The sequence below is a fragment of the Salvelinus alpinus genome, chromosome 32 (assembly GCF_045679555.1).
Source record: "Salvelinus alpinus chromosome 32, SLU_Salpinus.1, whole genome shotgun sequence".
In the NCBI taxonomy this organism is placed as follows: Eukaryota; Metazoa; Chordata; class Actinopteri; order Salmoniformes; family Salmonidae; genus Salvelinus; species Salvelinus alpinus.
Genome location: NC_092117.1, coordinates 16070092 through 16086288, shown reverse-complemented (window position 1 = coordinate 16086288; position 16197 = coordinate 16070092). Strand labels below are relative to the sequence as shown.

Here is a 16197-nt window from a genome sequence, read left to right as displayed (position 1 = left end):
CTGTCTATTTACCACCACAAACCGATGCTGGCTCTAAAACCGCACTCAACAAGATATAAGCAAACAAGAAAAGGCACATTCAGATGCAGCGATTCTCGTGGCCGATGATTGTAATGCAGGAAAAAAATGAGATCTGTTTTACCCTTATTTTACCAGCATGTGACCTGTGCAACTAAAGGCGACAACATTTTAGATCCCCTTTACTCCACCCACAGAAACACATACAAGGCCCTCCCTCGCCCTCACGTTGGCAAATCAGACCATAACTTTATCTTCCTGCTTCCTGCAAGCAAAAACTCAAAACAGGAAGTACCAGTGACACACTCAATACGGAAATAGTCTGATTAAGCAGATGCAGGATGGTTTCGCTAGCACATACTCAAACATTTTCTGGGATTCATCCGATAACATTGAGGTTTACCACATCAGTCACTGGCTTCATTAATAAGTGCATCAACGACATCGTCACCAAAGTGACCGTACGTACATACCCCGAACAGAAGCCATGGATTACAGGCAACACCCTCACTGAGCTGAAGTCTAGAAAAAAGCGGGACACTAAAATTAATGCTTATAAGAAATCTCACTACGACCTCTGACGAGCCATCAAACAGGCCAAAAGTCCATACCAGGACTAAGATTGAATCCTACTATGCCAGCTCTGACACTCGGCAGATGTGGCAGGGCTTGCAAACGATTACGCATTGCAAAGGAAAACCCAGCTGTAAGCTGCCCACCGACGCAAGCCTACCAGAGGAGCGAAATGCTAAGCTCAAATGTTTTTTCACATTTTGTTAAGTTATAGCTTTATTCTAAAATTGATTAAATACATTTTTTGACTCATCAATCTACACACAATACCTCATAACGACAAAGCGAAAACCAGAGCATTTTTGCTAATTTATGCAAAATAAAAACAGAATAATATTATTTACGTTAGTATTCAGAATCTTTGCTATGAGACTCGAAATTGAGCTCAGGTGCATCCTGTTTCCATTGATCATCCTTGAGATGTTTCCACAACTTGATTGGAGTCCACCTGTGGTAAATTCAATTGATTGGACTTGATAGGGAAAGGCACACACCTGTCTATATAAGGTCCCACAGTTGACAGTGCATGTCAGAGCAAAAAACAAGCCTTGAGGTTGAAGGAATTGTCTGTAGAGCTCCGAGACAAGATTGTCTCAAGGCACAGATCAGGGAAAGGGTACACACAAATGTTTGCAGTATTAAAGGTCCCCAAGAGCACAGTGGCCTCTGTCATTCTTAAATGGAAGAAGTTTGGAACCACCAAGACTCTTCCTAGAGCTGGCCGCCCAACCAAACTGAGCAATCGGGGGAGAAGGGCCTTGGTCTGGGAGGTGACCAAGTACCCCATGGTCACTGACAGAGCTCCAGAGTTCCTCTGTGGAGATGGGAGAACCTTCCAGAAGTACCACCATCTCTGCAGCACTCCAGCAATCAGGCCTTTATGGTAGAGTGGCAGACGGAAGCCACTCCTTAGTAAAAGGCACATGACAGCCCGATTGGAATTTGCCAAAAGGCACTTAAAGGACTCTCAGACGATGAGAAACATGATTCTCTGGTCTGATGAAACCAAGATTGAAGTCTTTGGCCTGCATGCCAAGCGTCATATCTGGAGAAAACCTGGCACCATCCCTTCGATGAAGCATGGTGGTGGCAGCATCATGCTGTGGGGATGTTTTTCAGAGGCAGGGGCTGGGAGACTAGTCAGGATCGAGGGAAAGATGAACAGAGAAAAGTACAGAGAGATCCTTGATGAAAACCTTCTCCAGAGCACTCAGGACCTCCGACTGGGGAAAAGATTCACCTTCCAACTGGACAATGACCCTAACCACACAGCCAAGACAACGCAGGAGTGGCTTTGGGACAAGTATCTGAATGTCCTTGAGTGGCGCAGCTAGAGCCCGGACTTGAACCCGATCAAACATCTCTAGAGACCTGAAAATAGCTGTGCTGTGATGCTCCCCATCCAACCTGACAGAGCTTGAGAGTATCTGCAGAGATTAATGGGAGAAAGTCCCCAATTACAGGTGTGCCAAGCTTGTAGCATCATAGCCAAAAAAGACTTGAGGCTGTAATCACTGTCAAAGGTGCTTCAGCAAAGTTCTGAGTAAAGGGTCTGAGTACTTATGTAACTGTGATATTTCCGTTTTTATTTTATTTAAAAAAAAATATATATATATATATATATGTAATGATGGGGTATTGTGTGTAGAGTGATGAGGATAAACAACCATTTAATACATTTTACAATAAGCCTGCAATGTAACAACATGTGGAAAAAGTCAAAGGGTCTGAATACCTTCCGAATACACTGTACATGCAGCCCTTGAATTGTGCCGGAGCTATCCAGAGCGCCATACCGGCATTTCAAATGTTTGGGTAATTGCGTACCAGCTCCTCTATAAAACAAAGTAGCCTATCGCCGTCCCAGATTCACGCATAAGGCAAAAAAGGTTAATCAATGCGGAATGAAGGCGGGATCTGCATTGAATAGCAATGGTGAGTGGGCATTCGTTTCCTGATTCCGCTTTGTTCAAATTTATTTGCTGCTTGTCTGTAAATCTGTGCGTGACAGTAGGCTGTTCGAGATTGTGCAGATTGAAAATACACCAACCTGAATGCGCTTGATGCGCCGTTCCAAATGGTCAAATTAGGGTTTGTAAGATCAAGAAAAGTAATGTAATTCATGAAGGCACACTTTTAAATATGATCAATCACTTAAAAATACACATATCAGCCATTATCGGAAAGACCCTTCTTTGTGTGTTGCATGTGTGCCAGCAGGCCGTTGCCCGAGGAGAGAGACCGCGACAAATCAGCAGCATGTATAAAATAATGACAGACTAACTTGATAGCCAATTCAAAACATACCATTTAGCAGTTATCTCGCTAGTTAATAACTATAGTGATCAGGTCAGAGTCAGGCAGGTACAGGACAGCAGGCAGGCTCGGGGTCAGGGCAGGCAGAGGTACATAATCAGGTCAGGGTCAGGCAGGTACAGGAGGCAGACTATTATAATAGTCATGGAAATTTGGTTAAAAGTCATGGGAATTGTTTTTGATCCCTTAACAGTGAATAATCAGAGGTCTCTATAGCATAATGTAATTTGTGAATTTCCGTTAACATAGTCTAATGGGCCGACTTGGAAAAAGACAGCTCCAGCACTTCTTTCATCCCAATTCAAGCACTGCCTATATGTATATAGCCACCTCAATTACCTCGTACCCCTGCACATCGATTCGGTACTGGTACCCCCGTGTATATAGCCATGTTATTTTTTACTCTGCATTGTTATTTGTTATTCACTGTCTATTTATTCCTGGTGTCACTATTTCTATTTGTAATTGTATTTTTTGCCTTTAACTCTGCATTGTTGAAAAAGGACCCGGAAGTAAGCATTTCACTGTTAGTCTTCACCTGTTTTTCAAAAAGAATGTGGGAAATAACATCTGATTTTGATTCGATTTGTTTTTAAACAAGCGCTTTGTTTTTGAGTCTGTCTTGTTTGTCTGTGTGAGTCTATTTAATGGGGCTAAATAAGACATCCGGACCGGGGCCAGACTCTGGCACGCTGGGCTGGCCTGGTCAGTAGTGAGGCTTGGTCTGATTCCCTCCATTACTTCAAACCTTCATAGTGCACAGCCCTGCCTAATCTGGAACTAATCTGGTGTGGGACCACTCACATCCAGTCTTTTTTTTCAAAGGTAAGGTACAAAAACGCTTGATAGGTAACTCCTCATAGTCTTTGTTTTGTCTTTCATTATGTCTATCATATATTCGCTCTTGAAAATAACAGGTGCACATTGCAAATATTTTGTAACTCTGACTATAATGATGTAAATTTAAAAAATGTCTAGCGTGCATGTCTGAAGAGCCATTCGAGCAGAACAGATCTTGGCTCAAATAATAGAATAAAGACCTGGGTGACGGGCAGGGAGGTCCCATAATATAATATATACCTTCAATTATTTCTAAACAGCTGACATAGAATGGCAACACACATTTTATATGTGAGATAAAAGTGTAAATTAAGTATAAATCTGTGGTAAGTGGTAACATAAAATATAGGTCATATCAGCAATCCCACCAGCATTCAAAACATAGCTAAAATAGTGTAACCTAAACGCAACCTACATCTTTAACAATAAAAACTATATTTACCGGTATGTCATTATTATTTTACTATTTAGTCGTTATGTCCATTTCAGCTCTTGCACAACAATATGTCCTATATATTGTCATTCAGATGAATGCAGAACACACAGAGAGAGAGAGAGAAGTGCGTTGGACCAGACACCCCTGCTCATATCTTGTCTCAAAGGGATCTGTATGAACGAGCGAGAGAGAAAGAGAGAGCGAGGGAGAGAGAGAGAGGAAAAGAGAGAGAGGAGGAGGAAAAAACACTGGGTGCAGGACCCACACGCTGTAGTTCCAGCCAATTGCATTTCAGAGAAGTGACCATGGCTAGCGATAAACAAAGCACAATAGATCATTTCTCTCAGAGCTGGAGCCCAGCGCTGGAGGCTGCGGAAGGAAGGACAGAGAGAGGGAAAGAGAGAGACAGCACAATCTATGCACCGGCTTGGGCTATTCTCCAACACTCAATTCTTTAAGCCTTTTTTCTTTTTGAATGCTATTAAGCCAGCCGTGTTGCATGACTGCTGCACTTTGCACATGAAGAGAGACAGAGAGAGGGAGAGAGAGAAGGAGAATATCACTCACCCGTTTCACTGAGACAGGAGCCGTGCAGCCATTTGAGCGCGATGTCAAAACACACAAGCCCAGATAGTCCTCCACACAGATGTGTAAACAGCACCAGTAAGGTCTCTCTTTGTTTGTTTTTTTCCGGGCTGGGTAGGTCTCTCCGTTTGCTGCTGCCTACCGGGTTTTACAGCTTTGAAGCAGGTGGATGACAAAACATCAATCTCTCCAGGCACATTGTGGAGCATGCACGGTTGACACACTCCTCTCACAAACCCATATATAATCACAAACTGCAATACAGTCATCCTGGCTGGAGGGATAAATATTTGCTTAAAGGGAGCTAAGCCTCAAACCTGCATATAGGAGCACGGCAATACGGTGGCTTTTGTAGTAATCATGGTTTGATTGGATTTGAATAGGAATTGTAATGACATATTTGGCATTCGGGAGAGGGAATTCATGCCACATGTTGTGGCATGCAATGCGTATGTAAATTGAAACAGAGACAGATGTCTTATTGGATTTCATAATATATGGAATATGAATGATACTGGCAGAATAATTACATGACAGTGTGAATGTTTTGTTGTCTTATGGTCAAGGTAATCTAGACTAAAAATAGATGTCGATGTAATGTCAATACCTACCTCAAAGGAGAACACATTATCTGAGGTTGGCAATGTCACCTGTAGAATAGAATAGAACAGAATAAACTGAGAATCCTTTCACAAAATTATCAGTAATACTTTTATTTCTTAACATATCCCTGTCCCTTACATATTGTCTTTATAATGAATAAAAAAGGAATACGCACTGTAAATACCTCCAGACATTATGCTTAGCCTATATTTCAACACATTGACTAGGCCTATGCCTTCCAGAGACCCTTTAGCTACTGCTTTGATACATTCTTCGACCATGAAATTCCATTCTTTATACTGTACATCAAAAGGTGTCCATTACCTGTGGGCTATTCATATAAAAGGACCAGTTAGCTGAACATCCTAGAAGTGCGGTTAAGCCTATTTCCATGATTTAATCATGTATTTAATTTGAGGCCAAGCTAATACAGGGTTATGTCTACTCAGCAACATTCATGAACCATTCAATATTTTGTAAACAGACTACAACAATCATTTACATGGAGAAAGGCAATTGATAATGTGTAATAACTTATAATAACCTTTTTTCTTAATCAATTAACTTTTTCAGTGAAAGTTGCATAAATACTTAAAATAATAGTAGCTTACCCGAAACACTGCTTAGTTGGCACTAGCTAATAAAGTTTTGTAATTCAAACCAAAGCCTGTGTGACGTATGTTACACTTTTTATTATAATTTTCTTGCGGGAAAAACAGTTAGCTGGCTAGCTACTCAACCAAAAATAACGTATCGGTTTGTGTACAAAGGCAATACTTGTATTTCTGAAATACCTTTTTCTCAAACGAACTCTTAGTTAATGTTCAAGTGTCACGAACGTGAGTACTGTATGCAGCTGAAAACTTGAGATGTTTACATGCTAGCATGGTCAGCTAACCATGTTGTTACGTTAGCCCAGCACCACACAGCTGACTTCGAACTGTCAAGAATGGAGAGTTTACTTGTCAAAGAGAGTCCGCTGTTGTTACCACTCAACAAGGAGAAAACTGTCTATGATGGATTTATCACGGTTCAGGTGGGACAAACATGGTTTCTGAGCTAGGTAACTGTTACTTGCGCTACAATCAAGTTAAGATAATGTTGTAACGTTATCTTTGATATCATTTGTAACGTTGTTAGCTGTGTAGTAGTCGCGCGCATGCATCGATTCTTGGACAGTCAGCTGTTTATTTAGAAGTTGCCGGAAGAATATTTATGGTTTGAACAAGATCTGATGGCCTACTTTATCTACTATTGTTGCTATTTTATTTTAGGAGAGAGACTTCAGAATAAGAATACTGCTTCCACCAGATCATCAACTTAAACTGGCTAAGTAACGTTACAAGTCCCCTGTATTCTATTTGTGTATGTATGTGTGTGTGTGTGTCAGAGAAAGACAGACACAAGGAATTGTCTGTCAATTCGTCTCTCTGTTTGTCCATCTATTTCTTGCTCTCTCTACACGCACACAGACAGACTTATGTAGAGGATTGGTGGCCTCAAACTTAATGATACATGTTGCTTGCCCTCTTTCATACCCCAAATTAATTATATTTCACTCTATTCCCCTGGATCAAATGGAATCAATGATTTACTAAATATCATTCTGCATTGCAGGCTTCACTGCTGCTGGCAGTTGAAACAGCTATTGTGTGGATATGGGCACATAGTAAAACAGGTAATAAAAAATCAAAGCAATCCACACCAACACTTTAATAACTCTAATCAATTGAGAGGCCAACTCATTTCAGATGAAGATGTTTTCAAGGATAGGTAGACTGGACTGCTTAGCGAACTGTATGTTCACTTATGCATTCCATCACTTGCTGTGTTCCATTCGCTTGTTGAAAAAAATATTTTCCACTGCATAATTAACATTGCCTTGGAAATGTCCCTATTTGTTATGTGGTCACCTCTGGGTTATTGGGATTAGATTTATATTTCACCCCTGGCTGTAAAGTTCATTATTTTCACAGGCTTTAAGCTATCATTAATTATTAAACCTAGTGGCAGGCTCCATTAATCAAAACATTGGCCTTGATTTGAACAGCTACTAAGTTGGTTTGAAAGACACTACAGTAACACTTAATTTTCCAGCTAATCAGATCTCTCTTGTTTTGTCTTTTCGCAGAGATTACATCACTCTCCTGATCTAGTCAGCTTTGTTCTGGAGCTGAAGACTGTCCTGGTAAGAGCATCTGTTTTTACCTCAGATTGATATTGACATATTCCTTGATGTCATAATACATACAGTAAAATAATACCGTACTGAAATGCTGGTGATTGAATGTAAACAGGAAGTGTTCTATGTTCCAGGAAGTGGCCCTCAAGTGCAGGCCAGAGTGTCGCTCCATCCCACCTCCACAGTACTACTCTCAGCTCATCATTGAGATGGAGGACCTGGGATGGGATAAGTATGTACTGGAGCAAGTAGGGATAGGGCCAGGAGCTTTACCACGTGACCTGACAAGGAAAAACTCTTGTCACTAGTCATAGAATATAACTATGACCTGCATTATTACCTGTTGAGTTCTATTATACAGGCCAGTGACTAACTATTACCCTATAGCGGCCATACCATCAGCCTGAACCATAAAATAAAGGCTTAGGACAATATTATACTGCATTATTAACTGACTAATAATGACATCCTTATTTTTTTGTTATTGAGTTATAGTTAAAGCCAGATCCCATTTAATAACACTGCCTAGCTATATGTCAGCTAGGGCCAATACTGTCTTCTCTTTGTGACTGGTGATGCATCTCAGCTACCATTTAGCTCGGCTACTAATTTTCCACTTTCCCTATTAATGACTACAGCTGCAATTATGATATTAGCAAATGCAAATTGGTCTAATTGAAGACCCTACTCTTAGGTTTAATGGGGGGGATGTTGAAGTTATGTGGAAATGAGGTGAACGTCATTTCAATACTGTATTACCTTTAGAAGCATTACGCAGCAGGCCTCAATGCACTCGAGATTCGTTTAACGTCTTAATTGGCAGTGGCATTAATAGCCTGGGTGTTTTCACTCGTTCACTCATTTTGTCTGCTGATAGGTGCAGGTAAGAGAGGCTTGCGTTGAGCTGGTCATTTGAATGGGCTTGAGACTGCCTTGAGAAGTCATGAGTTAGTGAATGGGAATATGGAGTCAAGTATCTCCACTCCAGCCCCCTATATGCCTAAAACACATGCTTTAAAGTGTTTGGCATCATTAAATAGACACAACTCTATTCCATATTCACCACTCTTTGAGGCATATCCATTTTTTTATTCTCTGTTTGAAGTAAGAGGTGTGTGAATGTGTCTTTGCCTTCACCTTTTGTGTATTGCTCTTCAATCTGCCTTTAGGTTTCCCAAAGACCGTATACCACGTGTCAATCTCGTTCCACGGAGGGCAGTGTCTGCAGGTTTTCGCTCCTCCCTTGTACTTGATTGATGAATTAAGGTCACTAATTAGTAAACAACTCCCCTCACCTGATGGTCTAGATCCTAATTGACAGGAAGAAGGGGGAAAAATGCACACTAGGCCCTCCATGGATTGACTTTGACACCCCTGCTGTATACTTTTCCTTTACCCCAAATGGCCATACTTCCATTTGGCTTTTATTGTAATCGATATAGGTGTCACATCTTCCTAACTTGGAGGAGTCTGCTAGGCATCATTGAATATATATATTTTTTGTTTGCAAATGTATTAAAAATAAAAAACAAAAATACCTTATTTACAGAAGTATTCAGACCCTTTGCTATGAGACCTGAAATCGAGCTCAGGTGCATCCTGTTTCCATTGATCATCCTTGAGATGTTTCTACAACTTTATTGGAGTCCACCTGTGGTAAATTCAATTGATTGGACATGATTAGGAAAGGCATACCCCTGTCTATATAAGGTCCCACAGTTGACAGAGCAAAAACGAAGCATTAAAGTCGAAGGAATTGTCCGTAGAGCTCCGAGACAGGATTGTGTCGAAGCACAGATCTGGGGAAGGGTACCAAAATATGTCTGCAGCATTGAAGGTCCCCAAGAACACAGTGGCCTCCATAATTCTTAAATGGAAGAAGTTTGGAACCACCAAGACTCTTCCTAGAGCTGGCCGCCCAGCCAAACTGAGCACTCGAGGGAGAAGGGCCTTGGTCAGGGAGGTGACCAAGAACCCCATGGTCACTCTGACAGAGCTCTACAGTTGCTCTGTGGAGATGGGAGAACCTTCCAGAAGGACAACCATCTCTGCAGCAATCAGGCCTTTATTGTAGTGTGGCCAGACACAAGCCACTCCTCAGTAAAAGGCACATGACCACCCGCTTGGAGTTTTCCAAAAGGCACCTAAAGACTCAGACCATGAGAAACAAGATTATCTGGTCTGATGAAACCAAGATTGAACTATCTGGCCTTAATGCCAAGTGTCACATCTGGAGGAAACCTGGCACCATCCCTACGGTGAAGCATGCTGATGGCAGCATTGAGGCAAAGATGAATGGAGTGAAGTACAGAGAGATCCTTGATGAAAACCTACTCCAGAGTGCTCAGGACCTCAGACTGGGTTGAAGGTTCACCTTCCAACAGGACAATGATCATAAGCACATAGCCAAGACAACACAGGAGTGGCTTCGGGACATGTCTCTGAATGTCCTTGAGTGGCCCAGCCAGAGTCCGGACTTTGAACCCGATCAAACATTTCTGGAGAGACCTGAAAATAGCTGTGAAGCAACGCTCCCCATCCAACCTCCCTCTGTATCTGAATCCTGGACTTACTGACGGGCCGCCCCTAGTTGGTAAGAGTAGGTAACAACACATCCACCACGCTGATCCACAACACTGGGGCCCCTCAGGGGTGCGTGCTCAGTCCCCTCCTGTAGTCCCTGTTCACTCATGACTGCACAGCCAGGCACAACTCCAACACCATCATTAAGTTTGCCGATGACACAACAGTGGTAAGCCTGATCACCGACAATGATGAGACAGCCTGACCGTGTGGTGCAAGGACAACAACCTCTCCCTCAACTTGATCAAGACAAAGGAGAGGATTGTGGACTTCAGGAAAAGGAGGACCGAGCATGCCCCCATTCTCATCGACAGGGCCGTAGTGTAGCAGGTTGAGAGCTTCAAGTTCCTTAGCGTCCACATCACCAACAAACTAACATGGTCCAAGCACACCAAGACAGTTGTGAAGAGGGCACAACAAAACCTATTCCCCCTGCACCATCAAGAGCATCCTGACGGGTTGCATCACTGCCTGGTATGGCAACTGCTCAACCTCCAACTTCAAGGCACTAGAGGGCAGTGCGAACGGCCCAGTACATCACCGGGGCCAAGCTTCCTGCTATCCGGGACCTCTATTCCAGGCGGTGTCAAAGGAAGGCCCTAAAAATTGTCAGACTCCAGCCACCCTAGTCATAGACTGTTCTCTCTGCTACCGCACAGTAAGCGGTACCAAAGCGCCAAGTCTAGGTCCAAGAGGCTTCTAAACAGCTTCTACCCCCAAGCCATAAGACTCCTGAACATCTAATCAAATAGTTAACCAGACTATTTGCATTTCACCCCCTCTTCTACGCTGCTGCTACTCTCTGTTATTATCTATGCATAGTCACTTTAATAACTCTACCTACATGTACATTACCTCAATACCGGTGCCCTCGCACATTGACTCTGTACCGGTACCCCCTGTATATAGCCCCGCTATTGTTAACTTTAATTATTTGTTATCCTTATCTCTTACTTTTTTTTGTATTTTCTTAAATCTGCATTGTTGGTTAAAGGCTTGTCAGTAAGCATTTCACTGTTGTATTCAGCGCATGTGACAAATTTGATTTAAATTTAACCTGACAAACCTTGAGAGGATCTGCAGAGAAGAATGGGAGAAACTCCCCGGATAGAGGTGTGCTAAGCTTGTAGCGTCATACCCAAGAAGACTCATACCCAAGAAGACTCGAGTAAAGGGTCTGAATAATTATGTAAATGTGTAGATTAATGAGGGGGGGGGGGGGAATATCTAACTATTTTAGAATAAGGCTGTAACATAACCAAATTTGGAAAAAGTCAAGGGGTCTGAATACTTTCCGAAGGCACTGTAATAGTGAGTGGAATTTTACATGACTGTCTGGCTTTCTATACAGATCTCATACTTTTCATACGATATCTGGAGCACCACAGTTCTCATCATTACTTTAACAAATTACTTTTTCACCACTGTACAGCTAGCTCCATCCATATACTGCTCACTCAAACACACGTGTGTCATCTGTTCCTGTTTTCTAAGCAGCTCCGTTCCTGTAGTTGCAATTGCACTGCTATCATCAGTCTTCACAGTGGGGCATCACACTGTCACGCTGTGTCCATCGCGCCAAGTGCCAGCCAGCCCCTGCTTTTGTGGGGCGGGAGGCCGCGTGTGAATGCAGAGTAGAGGATATGGGACTGTGATTCAAGAATGGAGCTGTGATACTGATATGCAGAAATGTTTTTGCTAGATTGTCACTGCAATGAAATGGAATGAGCGAAGGGGGAAAAGAGGGAGATGAATTGAGTGAGTGAAACATTTTCTGTGTGTTACTAGATTAAAGGAGTGAGGTGCTGTGTTGGATCACGGTGTGTGTGTTTGAGCATATTTCCACTCATTTCTGTGTTTTTGTCAGTTTTACGATCATCCTAGTCGGGTCCGTCAGAAACGCTGCCCTGCTCCATGCCTTCAGAAGTTGCACACTGACCACCACACCACATAAATCCCCAGCAGAAATATGGCCATGTCAGCCACAGCAGAGTTCCATTACTGCACTGGAAATCTAGGAGGAAGTTACCCCCCCAGAGTCTAGAAACTGATCTAGGGTCAGTTTGACATTTCCTCTGCTTAAGGTTAAGGTTAGGATTAGGGAAATGTAAGCTGGTCCTAGAGCTGTACCTACGGGGGATTTCTAACTGTTTAGACATCTTACTGCCTCTCAGAGGGTGTGGGCTACGATGGGAGCAACCTGCTTTCCCTCTACTAAACACCTCTGAGTCTGTCTGTGTGTGAGGACGCATCACCTCTTTATGCAGTATGTGTCTGACCAGACTGACCGATGTCTGTGTGTTCCCAGGCTGGTGTCCATTGACACGGAGTTCCGCACACTGAGACTGAGGGCTGAGGACTCCTCGGGACGACAGCACGTCGTCACCGTCAAACTGACGCCCAAGGTAAGGGAACACACACACACACTATGCAGGCTAACACTTACAGCTAAGCTAACTAAAGCCTGAAGTGAGAACACACACATTGTAACAGTCAATGAAAAAACCCAAGTCATACTCTTACACAGTATGTTCAAATATCCATCTTGTGTTAAAAAGACAGTACTTCTCTGAGCAGTCCCATATCTAGGGCAAACATAGTTTTCTGAAGTCTGCGTGAGAGGTTCCAACACCCTGTGAGATGGGAGTGTAGAGATATCCACTTTAGATTCACAGTTGCATGATACAACCCTCCAGAAGCAGAGGAGAGGAGGGAGATAAGACCATGTGGGCATAACTAGTAGAAATGCATATTGCTGGTCCTCTTAAAAGGTAGAACATCTAGATCAGTTTTAGCACAGACCATGCCTACATCTTGGTTGGCGTTAGCCGGCATATCACTCTTTCCATGCCTGCCTGCCCCCTCCCTCTGGGTATAGCAGGGTGGCAGTGCTGGGTTCGGGAGTAGTGAGCAGGGTGGCCGCATGGCAGGTTGGTGGTAGCTGGCCCAGATGATATCCAGAGGAGGTGGTTGGTTTCACCCTGTGCACACCTGCCTGTGTGCCCACCTGCCTGCCCCCGTCACTGTGTAAAAATAGCCTGGATTCCCCCTGTGGCCCAGCTGCCTCGCCCGCCCTTCTCCCCTACCCAGGTCACCCCACACAGGCGCACAGTCAGAGGGTGGAAGGTAGGGGTTGACATGCAGAGATAGGGGGGGCAGGCAGGGAAAGAGTGATATGGGGAAAGAAGGAGAGGAATTAAGAAAGAGATGTAAGGAAAGGGTTTGGGTTAACTTCTGAAAAACAACTTTACCAGTAGTCTATAGCCTGTTTAGTGTACGTACAGTATTGGTAACAGGCAAGTACCCAGGGACATTGATATGCATGTTGGCCAACTCTAGGGTGTTAAGGCAAGTTTCCCTCCTATTCACAGCACCCTGTAGAGGCCCCATGGTGCTCCGCAGACCTACCTGTTCCACTGGCCATGACTTGGACACCACAGGTACTGTACACACAAACACATCACACTGTTTCAGTCCAACTGTCTCACACTCGTACATGGGGTTGGGAATTGCCAGGGACCTCCCAATACAATATTATCACGATACTTAGGTGCCCGATTCTATATGTATTGTGATTCGATACTGGGATTTTATTGCGATTTGATATTCCAAACATAATGCTCACTATGTCTGCTGCAGAAAGACAAGAGAGCCATGAGAAAACAAATGTTGATCAGTCATGTAATGAAAGTGCTGAAAACATGTTGGCTCACTGTTTAAAAAGATGGATAACAAGCTATAGGATGAAAAATACCGGCGTTTTAGCGCAGGTACAGCTGACTAGCGCTAGCTAACGCAACCTAACAACAAAGAAATTGTCAAAAATAACGATATGCGATATGTAACTATATTAATTTTTGATTTTATTTTTCTTTACTACTTATACACACTAACACACTTTTTCAGTCGCAATTCACACACTTGCTGTCTGTCTCAGTACAACCTTTAAAGGATTCCCTTTTAACTCCTATTTTATTCTCAGTTACAGTCAGTAATATTGAGCCCTAGACACTGACAGCTGTTCTCTTTCTATGTGCTGGGTGTGTCCCTCTACACGTGTGTGTGTGTGTGTGTGTGTGTGTGTGTGTGTGTGTGTGTGTGTGTGTGTGTGTGTGTGTGTGTGTGGTACATGGCAGCCGTACAGAGAAGACGAGCTAAGTACAGCGCTGCCGTATGGAGCCTGTCTGCCTGCTGGGCAGCTGATGGATCTCTCCTGTGCTGTGAGAGGAGTGTGTGTGTTGTGGGGGAAGGGCTTGTCTGTCGGCTGTCCTGACATGTTCATTTGAATGAGTAATTATTGCCTGCTCTGTTGCAGGGCCAAGATGTGCCACACTGTGTTTGTGTGAAAGAATGAGAGGGACAGAGAGACACTGTAGTTTGTGTGCACATTAGAGAGGAAAAACAAGACAATGTGTCATATACACTCAGTGGCCAGTTTATTAGGTACACCCCGTTCCCATTCAAATGGTTCACTCCTGCAAGACAGTGAGTCACGTGGCTGTGGCTTGCTATATAAAGCAGGAAGACAGGCATCGAGGCATTCAGTTACTTTTCAATTAAACGTTAGAATGGGCAAAACGAGTGACCTCAGCGACTCTGCGTGGTATGATCGTCGGTGCCAGGCGTGCCAGTTTCAGTATCTCAGAAACGGTCGGCCTCCTGGGCTTTTTACTCATGATAGTGTCTAAGGTTTACAGAGAATGGTGCTACACACTAAAAAACATCCAGTCAGCGGCATTCCTGTGGGCTGAAACAGCTATTTGATGAGAGGTCGAAGGAGAATGGCAAGAATTGTGCAAGCCAACAAGCGGGCCACAAAAGGGCAAATAACGGTGCAGTACAACAGTGATGTGCAGAACGGCATCTCGGAACGCACAACTCGTCAGTCCTTGTCACCGATGGGCTATTGTAGCAGACGACCACACCGGGCTCCACTCCTATCAGCTAAAAACAAGAAGTGGCTCCAGTGGACACACGATCACCAACACTGGACACACTGGACAATTGAGAATTGGAAAAACATTGCCCGGTCAGACAAATCCCGGTTCCTGTTGCGTCATGCTGATGGCAGTCAGGATTTGGCGTAAGCAACATGAGTCCTTGGCCCCATCCTGCCTATTGTCAACGGTGCAGGCTGGTGGTGGTGGTGTAACGTTGTGGGGAATGTTTTCTTGGCACACGTTAGGTCCCTTGATACAAATTGAGCAACGTTTTCCAACCCGAAGAATTCAGGCTGTTCTGGAGGCAAAGGTGGGGTCTTACCCGGCACTAGATGGGGTACCTAATAAGCTGGCAAATGAGTATGTTCATTCAGTAATACATACCTGTTTTGTGTCTTTTAACATCAGTGTGTGGTGATTGACGTCTGTATCAGATTGTGGCTGGGCAGGACCATTGGTGGGCACCAGACCCACCACTGCAGGTGTGGCACAGCATGAGCAACCTCTGCCAGCAGTCTGTGTGTTTGTGAGTCCGTGCGTGTACAACCGTATGTACCGGACCTACAGTAATAGATGATTAGAGCACGGGGTTAGAATCCTATCTGTCATCAGCCAGGAGAAGAGAGCCCAGGCAGATGCATCACAGTTCCCTCAATGTCTACACAAGCCACCATTATAAAGGCTTTAGGTGTATCCATTCATACGTCGTTACTCCATTTGAACCACACTAGATGATTGCTTTTATTAGCAGTGTTTTAGTATGTACGGTTAGGCTCTCATTTCCTCAGGAGTTAAGCCTGTAGCGAGGATAGATCTGTTTTTACTCAGTGCTAGATGAAGAGGCCTAATTGAGGCACTCAAGGAGTACTGAGCGGATCTTAGCTTTCCACAGACACACACTCTTACATCCTGCCACTCAAATCCAGCAGGAATTCAATTACCAAGCCCCCTTTTACTGGGTCCACTGTATTTCTATGGAGCCGTAACCATAATCACGCCACTGGCATTAATTGGCCAGTAATTGCGGAGTCTCTGCACCTGTGCGATGCTAAATTGTGTGCACTGTGCTGGCACAATGACCCATCATTTTTGGTTCATTCCTCTATTTTTTTTGTATTTTT

At 43.7% G+C, this 16197-nt stretch overlaps 1 protein-coding gene and 1 long non-coding RNA gene across 3 annotated transcripts in view; one reads left to right on the top strand and one right to left on the bottom strand.

Annotated features, from left to right (window-relative positions):
* Positions 1 to 4879, bottom strand: part of LOC139562688 (uncharacterized) — a 51182-nt gene extending 46303 nt beyond the window's left edge. The window contains exon 1 of the long non-coding RNA XR_011672429.1: positions 4751 to 4879. This is a non-coding gene — a long non-coding RNA (uncharacterized lncRNA). The remainder of the gene's footprint in view (positions 1 to 4750) is intronic.
* fancl (FA complementation group L) overlaps positions 2463 to 16197 on the top strand; it is an 18507-nt gene continuing 4772 nt past the window's right edge. Inside the window, exons 1-7 of one of the 2 annotated variants that reach the window (XM_071380600.1) lie at positions 2463 to 2526; positions 6646 to 6704; positions 6989 to 7049; positions 7503 to 7559; positions 7688 to 7785; positions 12445 to 12541; positions 13508 to 13576. In XM_071380600.1, the coding sequence (XP_071236701.1) occupies positions 2524 to 2526; positions 6646 to 6704; positions 6989 to 7049; positions 7503 to 7559; positions 7688 to 7785; positions 12445 to 12541; positions 13508 to 13576 (444 nt within the window). In that variant the 5' untranslated portion in view covers positions 2463 to 2523. Of the gene's footprint in view, positions 2527 to 6044; positions 6408 to 6645; positions 6705 to 6988; positions 7050 to 7502; positions 7560 to 7687; positions 7786 to 12444; positions 12542 to 13507; positions 13577 to 16197 lie in introns of those variants that run through there. The other variant, XM_071380599.1, reaches the window with a different exon arrangement.